General features: G+C 38.2%; 1 protein-coding gene across 5 annotated transcripts in view; it reads right to left on the reverse strand.

Annotated features, from left to right (window-relative positions):
• Positions 1-14,682, reverse strand: part of KIF13A (kinesin family member 13A) — a 105,737-nt gene that overhangs the window by 8,104 nt on the left and 82,951 nt on the right. For 2 of the 5 annotated variants that reach the window (XM_039712000.1, XM_039711998.1), the window contains 18 exons: positions 14,067-14,216; positions 13,746-13,910; positions 13,004-13,177; positions 12,109-12,260; positions 11,863-11,995; positions 11,624-11,770; positions 10,650-10,688; positions 9,270-9,369; positions 9,052-9,178; positions 7,969-8,024; positions 6,705-6,829; positions 5,507-5,683; positions 4,932-5,024; positions 3,946-4,098; positions 3,447-3,524; positions 2,890-2,937; positions 2,312-2,423; positions 1,238-1,389 (listed from right to left, as the gene is read on the reverse strand). In XM_039712000.1, coding sequence (XP_039567934.1) covers positions 1,238-1,389; positions 2,312-2,423; positions 2,890-2,937; positions 3,447-3,524; positions 3,946-4,098; positions 4,932-5,024; positions 5,507-5,683; positions 6,705-6,829; positions 7,969-8,024; positions 9,052-9,178; positions 9,270-9,369; positions 10,650-10,688; positions 11,624-11,770; positions 11,863-11,995; positions 12,109-12,260; positions 13,004-13,177; positions 13,746-13,910; positions 14,067-14,216 — 2,181 coding nt within the window. Of the gene's footprint in view, positions 1-584; positions 669-1,237; positions 1,390-2,311; positions 2,424-2,889; positions 2,938-3,446; positions 3,525-3,945; positions 4,099-4,931; positions 5,025-5,506; positions 5,684-6,704; positions 6,830-7,968; positions 8,025-9,051; positions 9,179-9,269; positions 9,370-10,649; positions 10,689-11,623; positions 11,771-11,862; positions 11,996-12,108; positions 12,261-13,003; positions 13,178-13,745; positions 13,911-14,066; positions 14,217-14,682 lie in introns of all 5 variants that reach the window. The other 3 variants (XM_039712001.1, XM_039711999.1, XM_039712002.1) reach the window with 2 other exon arrangements.

The following is a 14,682-nucleotide window of genomic DNA, read 5'->3' on the forward strand; positions in this document are numbered from 1 at the left end:
AGAAAAGGATTTAGCAAGTGAAGATTAAAACAAAAGCCCTCCACCTCAATTTCCACATGAATTATAATGAAGACAGGCTGCAGGTTAATTAGGAGCAGCAATCTTATTTTAGTCATATTGCTTCCATGTCAGGCAATTATAAGCTTTTATAGTGTACCCACACCTAAATGCACGGTTACTTACACCAAATGGGATCATTCCATTTACTCTGGGATATAGTCACAAAATCTAGGTAACATACAAGGTATATTAGAGTGACAACAGCATGGCTCACTAACCCATCCTTTACTTGATCATTTGTGCCCTGTAAATACTACAGCCTCCCCTCTCCCCCCACCCCACAAGACATAAGACATATAAACATTAAAACCCAAAACAAAACAGAAACAGAACACCAAACCCCAGTAGAGTTAGTTCCAATGACAGAATGCATTTGCAAGCCAGGCAAGCAATTCTTACAACCATAACCTACAACCAGTCACAAGTGGTTATTTCCACCTCACAACTACTTTTTTCTGCTAGAGTAGCGTGAGTGCCTCAAGCCCACCACCAGGCCTCGAGACAGAAACTGGTACAAAACTTACAATCTTCTCCTCAGGCATGCTGCTGGCCCTGCTTCCCGCAGGCACAGCACAGCCAGCACAGTGCACCTGCGATGGAGGCATGCTCTGCAAAGGTGGAGACACACAACACATCACACAAGCCACAGCTCTGACCACGGTGCTAACTGGGTGCCAAGTCAGAAAGGTGTGAAGATGTGATGAAGGTGAAACATCCATGCCGGCCATACAGACATCAAAATGCAAGGTAATGGGTAGGGGAACTCATGCAGCCCTCCCAGAGTTTGAGGGTGAGGAATAAAGGCCAGAATTATAACCACCCCAGAATAGTTTCACAGAATAATGTTTCATCTATTAAAAAAACCACACCAACATCTTACTGAAGAATAAAAAGAAAAATGTGCAAAAGTAGTAAAGTAGTTACTGCTACACTAAAATAGAAATATCCTGTAACGGAGAATACATACCAAGAAGTAAAAAAACCCCCAAAATCCACAAACCCTGTATTCAGGTAAAAAATGAAACTCCAAAAAGCAAAACTCCACCAGATACAAAGAGTGACCTGAATACTTTTACCAGAGAATTATAAAATTCTGTTGCAACAGATGCAAATGATTTGCCAAGTACACAAAATCACTCCATCTCCTTTAAAAAAGCAGGTGTTTTTCAAAGATTACCTCTTGACTAAGTAGAGGTCGGCTTTCAAGTGGGGTCTTCCTTTTATGTTCCTCTTTCACTGGCATTAAGGGCTTGAAAAACTTTGGTGGCTGGGGAGAAAATGCTTTAAAAGGGCTGGTCATTAAAGCATGGGAATTCTCTGCTACAACACCTAGGTAAAAAAGCAAAAATAGTGTATTTCAGTTCTTCATATCCTGACTAAAAGGTCATACTTCAAAACAATTGAAGCCATGCAATTGACAAAGTTGCTGGCTACAGAAAAATGTCAGTATTTAAGTATTTAATCACTGGCCTAGGCATGAAATAATGCAGAGCTCAGTGAGATCCTCAGAGAAGTCTGGAAACAGAAGGAAAGCAGAAAACAGCAGTATTTGCCCCTTCCATTCTGAGGCTCCAACATTTCTCCTTTTCATCTTGGTCATAAAACCAGTGGGAAGTGTCCTTGAAAATAGAACTGAGAAGCTCTTTGCCTCCTGGGTCTCACCTGACCTCTGCCCACAAGACTGCAAATCTGCCCTGTAACCAAGCCCAGAACAGCCAGCATGATCAAAAAGGAAATTATAAGCAAGGAAGCAATGAATAGACCCCCAGTCCCACTTTACTGCAACAGTATTTCTACCTGCACTGCCTGGTAAATGTGACCTGAATGAAACAAGGCACTTGTGACACACTGACAGGGAGGCACAGACAGTATCCACATATCATGTAAAGAACCTGTCTAAGGACACTTCCCACTTCAAAAAAAGCATCTTCATCTTCAAATTAATAAAATAAAAGCAGCTGCATTTTGTTCTTTTGTGCGTGTGTGTGTGTTTTTTTGTTTTGCTTTGGGTGGGCTTTTTCTTTCTTTTCTTCTACAGTTTTGATTTATATTTAGCACATCTCTCTTTACACCTTTTCCTGGATGTCTTATGCATTTCTCCTTTTCTCCCCTATTTCCAGATTATGTTTAGCTCCTTAAGTAGAAGCTGGATAACACATTTATTAGGAAAAGAGCACTGGGAATTTAATTTTCAGTTTAATGCAGTAAATAAGAATCCACCAGCATTGTCATTACATATATGAAATCTCACCACTGCCATCTTTGCTCTTGCGAGGTGACTCTCTGGGTAAAGTACCATAGCATGATACATCTTGGTAACTGGAACAACAGTCAGATATATCTAGGTGACTTTCAGACCAACCCTAAAAAACCAAAAATACATAAATCTGCATGATGATGCAGGCAAATGTGGAAAAAAAAATAGGCAAACTCAAGTGCTTTTCTTTAGAGTCAACCAAACCCCACAAACCAAAGGTATGTCAATTACTGACTTCAGACAATTTTTCTGTCACACAGAAATGCATTGTTTAAAAGGTAATTAGTTAGTCAGAGAAGTAGTTAAGGTTTTTCTCTTTCTGTTTCTTACTTATCAGTTTATAGAATCCTAATATGAAAAGCAGAGAAGGACAATAAGGTTTAATGCAAAATTATATGTAATGGGTACAGAACTTTGAAGAGATATTATGTAAATCAACTGTTTAAATACTATTAAAGGAAAATACAATTTCTATTTTCCTTTTTTTTTCCCCCCAGTTCTCAAACACATCTTGCTTATGGGGGGGGTGGGAAATCTGGGAACGCAAGCTGTTTGTTGCTACGTTTCCATACCTTGTCATCTTCATCGCAGGCAGAAAGATCCAGTCGACTACAGGACACCTACGGAACACCAACAGACAGAATGACAAAATTCCTACCTTTTATTTGTGAGATGAATACCTTGAGGAAACAAGGTATTACATTTAGTACTAATAACTGTTTTGCTCTCTCTTTTCAGACCAGATTATGTATAAAGATATCCATGTTTCTGCTGTATGAGTGTGTGAGAGAATACATAAAATGGAAATTACCCCTTATACCAGGAAAAAAGTTAAAGGGACTTGGATGTAAAAGTAATCTGAATCAGGGCAGTTGTCATCCTGAACTACTTCCCAAATGGATATCCTTTGTAAAAGGAGAAGAGTTTCAACCAACTCTCCCTCTCTCCTGTTAATTTTGCTATCTCCTAAGACAGACAATTTTGGGGAGGGGGTTTCACTTTGTGACCACTTCCCCACAGGCTGGTTAGTCCCAGCACAGAGTAATCATTACCACACCTTGCTGTGCAAGCATTACATGAGCACACAGAGCAGCCCCTCCCCACCCGTGCTGACGATGAAGGTCCTTACGTTGTGCACGTTCGGGGTGCTGATGCTCCTGCGGATGTTCCTGGCTTTGGTGGAAAGAGCCTCTTTGACAGTGACTGCCTGTGTAAAGAGAACAAAACACTAACAGCAATGCCATGGCCTCCTCAGGAGACCAGAGCAAGCAGAATAGGGACTTTTTTTCAGTGTAGCTAACAGCAGCAATCAGGGCTTGCATTCACAAATCTTAATTTGCACACACAACCACCAAAGCTTCTGTCTGAAATTCATTCTTTGGCCTTTGCTTGGTCAGGTTCTGAGTACTACATCGTTGCCAGATTTAGCTAATCCATCCACCACCACTGGAAATTTGAATTTCACAGAACTAACTTCGTCTTACATTTATCTGTCCAACAATCTCAAAAAAACCCACCCCACAACAACTCAAACAAGAAAAGCAACACAGTCTTTTTCAAAGATCAATCATCTCCTCTTGAATTCTCATAACCCAGCACAAAGGGTGCAAGAAATGCCTTTTCCTTGCCTGTCGTAGCCGTTCAAGGCTCAGAATGTTCTCCACTTGCAGCACACCACGTGTGTATTTCTCAATGTAGGTTTCGCCATCGGATGTGCCCTCGCTCTCACTCCTTGCAGCCATCAGTGCTAAGGTCTCACGATCCTCAATTTCTTCTGTAGCCTAAAGCAGAAGTTATACCATTCAAGGTTTCAAAAAGGAAAACCAATTGTTTTAGCTCACTTTTTTAGACCAGTTCAATCCAGAAATTAATTCGAATTGAGCACCTTAAACTTAATCAGCAAACCTAATTAAAGTCAATGATCCAGGGTGGTTCCATAGAGGTGCAAATGATGCTGAAGAGATTAAGCTTAGGAGAAGCTTTGAGCATTTGCTGTAGTAAATGCACTTCTAGAAAAAATGCATCTATAACCTGAAATTGTGTATGTTAAGGCTCAACTAATGACAACTTCCTAGGAAAGGAAATGTAATTTCCTTCCCAAATCTTAAAATATGCTGTGATTTCCCTAGAGTTTAAAATTTAAGTAGAGCAACAAAGTAAAAATTACAGGGTTTCAAGACTATTTTTGTTTTCATTTGTCCAGTTTGTTTACTTTTAAAATAAATTTTACAATACATTTACAATTTGTACAAGATTTTTTCTATAAAAAGTAATTTATGTTCCAGTGAACTCAGATTCCCAGTTATTCTGTTTTCACAAACCTGAACATTCCTCTGGCTACTCTCTGTATTTTCCCTGTAGACACTAATAGGCTTTCAAAAATAACTTTTTACAAAAACTCAGTTAAATACAGTAGAAGAGAAAATAAAATCCCCACAGTTTTCAACTGTTTAAAGATAAACATGATCTCACACTGAACTTCAGTGTATCCACTTTGGCAACCTGCCTCATACCAGCAAAGCAGGACATTTACTTTCTAATCACTATGACCCACTGCAGTAGGTCAGTTCTGTTGGTTTCTGTGAGTTTGCCAGAGAAATACACTATGATTTACCTTTGGTATATTGGATACTATTTCATAAGTCACTCCACAGGCATAATATATATTTTTCAAGGATATTCTCCTTTTCAGGCTCTGGGTAAAACTCTAGAAAGAAAGTAATTTGCAGTTACTGTTTTGATAATTATTATTTATGATAATTATTAGTATTAATTATTTATTATATTAGGATAGTAATAATAATTATCATAATTAATTATGATAATTATTATTATCCTAAGAAATAAAAATCTGCAATAAAAAAAATCTGACTATGAAGCCAATCAGAACAATAAATTACCATTTATTAAATTACTTTTTTAGCATTTATGATATTTTAAGTACTCTTTACAGCACTGTGCTCAGTATACAATGCTACTAAGTTCAATCAGTTGAAAAATGGACAGTTCAAAGAAATATACCAGTACACAGCTTCAGTGCAACCTGTAAAAATCTAGTTTGCATTTCTCTCTCATAAGAACTGGGGAGACCAAAATTAAGCAAGCAGCTAAGAAAACACATTCATTAAAATAAAAATGAAAAAAAACCCCAACAAAACCAAGGAATAAAAGTATATATAAACTTATTACCTGCTTGTTATAAATGTTGGCTGCAATCCTTTTGCGTAATACCAGTTCCATTGCAGCAGGGTGACTGAGCTGCACAGTAGTCTTCACTATTAAGTAAATTCTCTCATTTTGAGGAGTTACCCTATTGAGGTGCACTGAATCATGGACAGAAGAGTCCCAGGCAGCAGTGGCTGAAACCTATGCAGACAAATTAAGTGGAAGAAGGAAAGGGAAATCAAAGATTCTATTATTCTAACAACAGGTATCATTTACAATGATTTAACATGAAGTAAAACAATTCCTTAATGAGAGAAAAATCACCATCATTGAACAAAGTGGAATCAAAAACTTCTTTTCATAGTAAGGAATTTATCAGAAAAATCATAAAATAGATGTTAAGATACTGGGGAAAGCAACTATGACCACAATCCCTGCACTGTGCAAACCCTGCCCTGAAAGGAAGTTTTCACATGGCTGGAGACAGAAGGGAAAAGAGAAGAAAGACTGGATGAAGGAATACAAATCCTATTGCTACTATATTAGAAGTATATTAATTTCAATGTAAAATCTTCCATCTATGCTGGATTAGATTAGCAGCCCAGACAGAATAAACCTGCACCCATTCTGCAAAACTTTTTTTTTCTTCCCTCTCCCTTCCCCCCAACTTTGGTGTCCTCTTTATTCTGGAAACACTCTCTTAAACAATGGCCTAAGTAGATGCAGGACACGGAAGTTTCAGTTAAAAAATTCCAAAATGGATTCAGAACCATTAATTTCTAACAATTCCCAAACCATATATTTAAAAAAAATCAGTAATTCTGTACTACAAATGAAATAATTTTTATTTAAGTATTAAGCTTTGCCTAGTGCACAGAATAAAACAAGTCATTTTCTCTGAAGAGTTAAGAGCCTGCAAAAGGAATGATGAAGGGGTGAGGAAAGCAGGAAAAGGGATTTTGAGTCAGGCAGTTGAATTATTCTTTGCCAAGAGCTAAGACTTGTCATCTCTGAATTAATGCAAAAGAACTAACAAGTCATATCCTCTTAAATTCTAAATAAATAGGCAGAAAATAAAGGCAGCACTAGATACACATGGTACTTCTAAGACAAAAAGGTAATAGTAATAATGATTAAATACATAGAAGTAGGAAATAAAACATAAGAAGAAAGCATTTACACAAGCTGCAGTTGTCAAGAAGGAGGCTTGCTAACAATTTACCTCATCATCACTGTGTTTTATGATCGGCAGATAAAAGAATGGGCTCCCATGCTCCTTTGGTAGTATTGAGTTAACTCCTGATGCATGGGGACCTATAAGTTGTTCATTGGCACTGAGGTCATCAGCTAATGAAACAAATGTGCAAAGAATGAAATAGTTTTATACCAAAGGATATGAATATATAGAGGCAAAGTTGTAATAAAGGTCTATCTATATTTCATGATATGTTTAATCCTACTTAATCTTATTACTGTGCAGCATTTTGAAGATGATTTCAGCACACAAAAGAAATTGAGAACAGCAGTTCTGGCTACATTACACTTTTAGCTAAACAAACTAAAAAGGTGTGCAATGACACAACGAGCCTCTTGAAATATCCTATTTGATTTGATCTTTTGTCTGCTAATCTCTGCTGAGTGTAAAAAACCCCAAACAAACAAAAAACTAAAACCAAAAACAAACAAAAAACCCACATCCAAACAAAAACCCATTCCTTGTGAGCACAGATGAAGGAAGAGGGATTTTCACTTTCCAAAAGTATCTGCTAAAGCAGGTTATTGACACATTGCCTATATAAATATGTGTAATAGGCCACTTCAGTGCTGGATGTGATAAGGTCTATAGATCCTCTTGTGCTTTATGTTCAGGTTTATAATAAGACTCGTTTCCTAAAGAGTCTTTAAGTGTGGAGCTACCTCTAGTTTCTCGTTACTTACACTGTGTATCTGTGTCTTAAGAATATATATCAATATTCTTCTCACGTTTAGAACTAAATGCCTTCAAAGGGAGAAGACCTAGATTCTGTAAAAAAAGCTTATTATAGCCCTAACACAGTGTTCGTTAAATGAGCTGTTTAAAACTCTACAGAAATATCAGTGGAAGGAGCTCTGAAAGCATTGGGAAAATTTCTATCAGTACTTTAAAGACATGTGAATTTGTACATCAAAACACTTACAGAATTTCCTCATCTGCTGTTTGATTCAAACTAAGCTTGCTTTCTTACAATATTTTCTGTTGTACAGCCTATCACTGTACTCCTGTGTTCCCTGACTTTTATCCTTATTCTAAAATAGTTGTGCTTAATTATGCTAACGTACACAACCAGAAGAAAAAGCACTTTACAAGCCATACCAGACAGTGTCATTGCCAGGACTTGTTTGATTTCTTACACCTTTCAAGTTCTTTCTTCCATTTAACCATTTACTGACCCAAACTAAACCCACTTCCCCCTCCACAAGTTTCTTAATCTGCTTTTACAACATACCATTCAGATCAAGGAAGAGGACAGGTATATGTGTTTCCATTCCTGCAGGTGGAATCCTGAAACAAAACAAACTGCTGGCAACAAAGACGGCAAATTCATACCTAAGCTAATTTGGGCAAACAGATCTCCATGCAATATTCATTAACTGTAAGCAATGGCTAAAGCTGTCAACATTCTGATGGCTACACTGAATGCCTGTGTGGCACTAACAGCATTTTGTTTATCTACATACAGAGCTAAACCTAGAGCTTTGCCAAAACTCAGTTCACACCACACAGCATGTGGCAGGTGCTGTGAGGACCAGTTTTAAACATGCTGTTCTGCTCCTTCCAAAGTTAACTGGTTGTAGTCATCTCACACATAAAGGTCAGCAACCCTCCAACCAACTGGATAAGTAACTACTGGCAGTCTTTACATCCATAAACACACTTTTAGCCATGTCCACAGCACACTTCAGGTGGATAAGGGGGAAAATAGCAAGAAAAGAGTATTTCTACATTATTTCTTTAATACTATTGGAGACATTAGCGTACTTTCCGTACATTCCGTAATAGAGGAGTATTTCTTGTCCATACTTTCCCAAACCTAACATGCTGCATTCCTCATTTTTGCATGTCAGCTCCAAAGATCTTAGTTAAAACACAAATTTAAATGAAACTAAAGAGAAATATATTACAAATTCAGATGAAACAGAGAACACATCCTTTGAAATCAGTTTCTTTCCTCTCTACCCTTTATCATGTGTTGTACCATTCATCTTTCAATCATTCCTTTTCTGAAAGGAATCAAACTACTGGATAATTTTGCCAGTTGTATAAAATTGCAAAATACTATATTAAATTCAAAGGTGATTCTCAAACCTTGAAAGCTATTTCAAAGCTACTTCACGTAATATCTTAGCTAAGCAAATCTTTCTTACATTCAGAACAGCACCTGACCTTCTAAACTTTCTGTCAGCTGAATGCAGCTTGTAGTATCACAGGAGAACACAAGAGGCCCCAAAACATCCTTAGATTTGTACCTTGCAGCATGCACAGTTTATGTACAAAAAGCTGGCAGCTCCAGTGGCTTTTCTGAACATACCAATTCGCGGGGGCACCGGGAATTCCACTGCCTGGTGCTGGAACAAACACTGCATTCCTCTCTTCCGTCAGCCCTACCCACTGTTCCACCAGCCGGGCTTCTCGTTCTATATCATCCTCAGATTTTTCTACGGTGGAAGAGATTAGGATTACAGATGAGACACACTTTTTGTGGTATAGGGCATAAAGTACTTATGATAGAGACTTCAAGCTGAAAACCTTGTTTGTTGCTGATCTTTTGGATCTGCTCATCTAAGTATTCTCTGCGCTTTATTAATGCATCAGACCACCTTTCTCGTACGCAGTTCAAATCTTCTTCCTAACATGGAAATAGAGAAGAAGGTCACAAGACTATATGGGTAAGAACAAAGGGCAGTGAATTTCGTGGTAATTTAATCAGAATTTATATTAAATGGCTTGCACAATGCAGAAAACTCTTTTCCCCCAAATGACATGCACGCTGATTATGTACCTCATTGCCCATGAAGGGAAATTTATGTGCTTTCAAGTCTCAGATTTCAACAGGAGAAAAAAATGTGACAGCCTCTGCTGATGAACAGATTACATACCATGGGCTAATTACTCACAGAAGTGACAATCAAACTTTTGAATAGCATATCGAAGAGGAAAACCCAGTATCATCATAAGTTCTCCTGAAGATTAGAGAGGTCAGTACGCCCTCAAACCTGCATAAAATTCCATTGCTAGCAGCTGCTATCAGTGCAATTAAAAGATTCTCATGCAAACAAAACCCATCATGCAATCATGCTTTGTGGTATCACAGAAAACCCGGTTGGTTCTTCTCTGTGATATGTCAGGAAGCGCATAAACAGCCCGCAAGAAGTTAGTACCTTAAATTATATTTTTGAGATTGCTAGGAAATTTAACACATCATTTTAAGGGATGTCAGCATTCTCACCTAACTGGTTTTAATTATGTTGGACTGCCTATTAGAAAAAAAAGTCTTCTATGTAGAAATCTGAAATATATTTTACTTTGGGGGGGGGGGTTTTCCTCTTCTGCTCTTTGTCACCTTTTAAAATGAGTCTTCTGTTACACTGTCTAAATTGTGCCTTATCACACAGGAAAACAGGGTCAAGGTTGGGTTTTGTGCAGAAAAAAGAAAATTGCTTCACAGAAGCTTCTGTATCTACCCCCTTGACATCCTCCACTCTCACTCAAGCATTTCTGAAAACTGCACAACATAAAAGATTATGATATTTTCTATAGAAAACAAAAAAAAATCTTATGCTGCAAAATTTGCCTGGAAAAGATGCCTGCAGCTGCTGCTTCTTTTCCTGGTGATATTCATCAGAAACTGTTTTCATTCTACATTAAAGTTTCAAAGCTTTTATTCCCATAGCAATTCATGTAGCCAGTTAGGAGAGCTGACTGCAGAGTACTAGAGCAGAGAGGACACTGTAAGAGTATAAAGTCACAAGGTAAACTGAAATAGCAGTGTTTTATAGCCCAGGTAGCCTTTAAAATGCACAGCACGTGTGTATTTCAAAGCCGCTTTTGCTTGCTCATTTGAGAGTTGCTGGCCATTAGCATTAGCTGTGCCCCATGCCGCAGGATTGACAGCAAGAGCAGCAATACCTGGTAACTATCCATATCACCACCATCATCCTCCTCCTTCTGGTAGGAGAAAATACATTTTGTAAAACATAAAACCCATGCATTTCACTCAACAGAAATTAACATAAATAACCCAAAACATAAATACCAACTTTTCTGCCACAAACTTGTAAAATGTTAAAATCATTACAGTCTAATAACTAGTCTTATTAGAGGTAGAAAGATTTTTTTTTTCATTACACTGTAGCAGGTCAGCCATGATTTGAATATTAGTGAATATGTTTATTAAAAAAATAAAATAATTAAAATCGCTACAGAATCCAGTGCCAGAAAAATGACTGAGCAAGCAGATCACTAATCTCAACCATCTGTATCCAAGGTTAGAATTATTTGTGGAACTGAATGCAAACCTTCTGACAAAAGGCACCTTGCTTCCCTGGGTGGCCCATTCCACTTGTTCTTTGCCATCACTGTTAAAATCATGGTTTATTTCCAATATGAATTTGTCCATTATCAGCTGAAATAATTTATGCTTTTGAAGGACTTCCTTGGCTATGTGGAATAGCCCTTTCACATTCAGAGACAACTGCTTTTGATTCTTGTCAAATAACAACTTGGTGCTTTTCGAAAAGCTAAATAGTATCTCACTACATTTCTTTCTAATAATTTTTTTTTCTTTTCCCCTCCTCAATTTTCACCATCTCTGGAAGAGAGGAAAACTAATCGTGCTAGGAATCTAGTATTAATCACCTCTTTACACAAAGGTAAAAACAATTCCCATATTCCTTCTGTCCTGACATACTTGGTACTTTATCAGTCATACATTGAGTTATAAGCAAAAAAAAAGCAGGTTTAGCACCACAGGTTCATGTTACTTGTATTAACCTCAAGCACGTGTAAATCACATATCAGTGTGCTAAGGTCCCTTTTGAAATTGTGTTGGGGAGGGTCTAGAACAGCAGAACCACAGCAAGCTGAGAAATTAACTGCCTTACCTGGTAGCTGTCCAAGCCCCTTTGCAGTTTGGTTGATCTGGCAGTCACCCCACCTACAGAGACTGAAAGAATTGCTTCTACCATGAGAGGCAACGTTCCTGAATGCTGCACAGGTTTCACTGTCACCTGAACTCTGCGAGAATGACCCTAAGCAGAAAATTGAGAGGCAGAGAAAAACTAAGAATAAAATTTAAAAACTAATTTAAGCATTAATAAGATGGCAAGGAAAAGATACATACCTGCCTAAGCTGGAAAATTCCCCCTGTGTTTACATCTTTTGCCTGATGGAGTTCAACTGCAGTGTATTCACCCATCTCATTCAATTCTTGTATGGAAATCCACATTTCTATTCTTCGAGTTACTTCATTCCATCTAAAAAGACATCCCCATAAAAACTCATGGTTGCCTCCAAGTATTTGTGCACCACAGGTATTACAAAACTTACAGAAAGCTGATGGAAGCATTCATTTGTAATTCATTTGTACCTGTCTCTCAATGTCCTAGTTTTTGCATGAAGCGAATCAACTTCCCAAATAGAGCTGCCATTGCCAGTACATCTGTGACCCCACACCTCAATAGCAAGAGCTCCTTCTGAAATGAACTCCAAAAACTCCTCTGTGACATTCACCACATAGTCCTGCCAATAAGAAAAACAAATCACATTCTACCATATTAAATAATTCTATGTCTTCAACTTGCTTGTAAGGACACAAACAACTAATTTCCTGCCTGATCAACCATACAGTTTGCATCACAAAGTTCCACTCTGGACATGAAAGTTGTAAAACCTCATTATCTCAGCAATTCATGCTCCTGCATACCACATTTCATCATAAAAGTGATGTCTCAGCTCCAGTGATCTTTTCTAAGCTACTGAGAGTACCAAACAAGTATATAATCAGCTGTCATTATAGAAAAGATAGATTTCTCCACACATTAAAGATAACATCTGAATTTAGTAGATCACTAATCAAAATATCTTTTCCTTTTGCTACATTTTGTAGAAGTGATGAAGTGAAACATTAAGACATTCTTAAGCATAGTTAAAAGTCATTAGTTATATGACTTGACTCACTCCTTCCACCAGAAAACAAGGCTCAGGAGAAACAATATCTCTAACATATAAAAACAGTTTCTCTCAAACATATAGTGTTACCATCCTCCTGGTAACACTACTTCATAATAAAATACTTACCTTACAGTGAGAGAAGGTCACTGTAAAATGTGCATCTTTGCTCTGAGGTGAAGGCACATCCTTCTTCCACCAGAAAACAAGGCTCAGGAGATAGACAATTTCTCTCAAACATATAAAAACAGTTTCTCTCAAACATATAGTGTTACCATCCTCCTGGTAACACTACTTCATAATAAAATACTTACCTTACAGTGAGAGAAGGTCACTGTAAAATGTGCATCTTTGCTCTGAGGTGAAGGCACATCTGGATCTACTACTGGTGCTGCTACTGTTGACTCGCATTGATCCCAAAATGTGTATTGACAAAAGACAAAATTGGAGAGATTGGGTGGCAGTCCAGTTGCTTCTTTTATTTTTACCTGAGGAGACAAAACAGTTGGTGCCATGAATATGACTGTTTCTTCTTCAACTGCAAATTGAAGACCAACAGCCAAGAAGAAGTTTTAAAGGATACTAAGGATGTTACCATTTAGGAAATATGATTCTGCACATACAGAAATGTAGACTTAAGGACATCACCTTTTACACGTTTCATTTGAGGAAGCTGATAAGCTCAAGTGGAGAATGAAATACTTAATCACAGAAGAAATGAAATCCACACATCACTCATAGATATATGATTGATCACATTAAATGATCAAACTACAGGAGGTAGTTACAGGGAAAAACTGTTTCCCCTTCTGTGTCTGTAAAGGATTGTCCTTGTAACATCAGTATTTATGGTGCAGATGTGCATCTACTGAAAACTAAAACAAATTAAATGAGCTGCTGGAAACCACTGACTGGCCTACCCTGAGCTGGAACAAGCTGAGTCCTTTCAGAGACTTTTCAGCAAGCAATAGTCTAGGTAGCTGAGTATTTACATCAGACTGACTATATAGTTACAGAGACTCAAAACTGTAAACTTCATCAGGTGTTCTCACTCACCCTACAGGAGAGCTTTTTTGGTCTGTGAATAATTTCTCCGTTGTTTTCCATGACTTCCAGGCTCCCACTCTCACTGGAGTTCTCAGAGGAGTCATCTCCTTCCACCACGCGTTCTGGGACAGACCCAGTGACACGCATTACTTCAACATGCAGCCGCCCTGCCACCTGAAGGCAATCACACAGAGAACATACAAGGCCTCTTGAAAACCACTTATTCACTGGCGAACAGGACAGCAGGCACCATTTGTTTGCTAAGCCCCTGGTGCACAAGGAGCACAAAGAGTCCTGCAGGAGCTCTCAGCGTGCCCAGCCCGGCCCTACCTCGCCCTGCTGGCTGATGATGGGCACGGCGTACTGCAGCTTCACGTCGTAGAAAAGGCACTCCAGAAACACATTGGCCACGCCAATCAAGTTGTGGTTCTCCTGTGCTTCGTAGAAAGGATCACCTCTCTTGCCAATCAGCTTCCTTATCTGTTTTAGAGATAACGAAAGAGATGTCACAAAACCACCAGCATGAGAACAGGAGATCAAATAACCTCATAGTATTAAAAGATTGTGGCACAAAAATTACTCCACTACCCATCTTTGTTCTTTCCTGCTGCACAGGCAAAAAGAGACTAGAATCATATTACAAATTTGAAATTAAATCCTTGAGATGAGACACTATACAATCCTTTCTTTACTAAGGGATACAATAATATGATAACCTGCATACTTCAGCAATGTCAAGGCAAAGCAGACTTTACCATGAGCAATCACAGTAGTCATCAATTTCAAGATGTTTCACCTTCTCTGCTCTGTTTATACTTCCTAAACGAGAGGCCAAACCATCCTCAAGTTGTGCTGGTCTAGCTGCTGGCTACCACTACAAGGGCAAAGGGAAGGTGCAGGATGATCCCTACTTAAGTCAACAAGTGTTCTCATGACTCCCATAGAG

This window comes from Passer montanus, unplaced genomic scaffold, assembly GCF_014805655.1.
Source record: "Passer montanus isolate IOZ18808 unplaced genomic scaffold, ASM1480565v1 scaffold26, whole genome shotgun sequence".
In the NCBI taxonomy this organism is placed as follows: domain Eukaryota; kingdom Metazoa; phylum Chordata; class Aves; order Passeriformes; family Passeridae; genus Passer; species Passer montanus.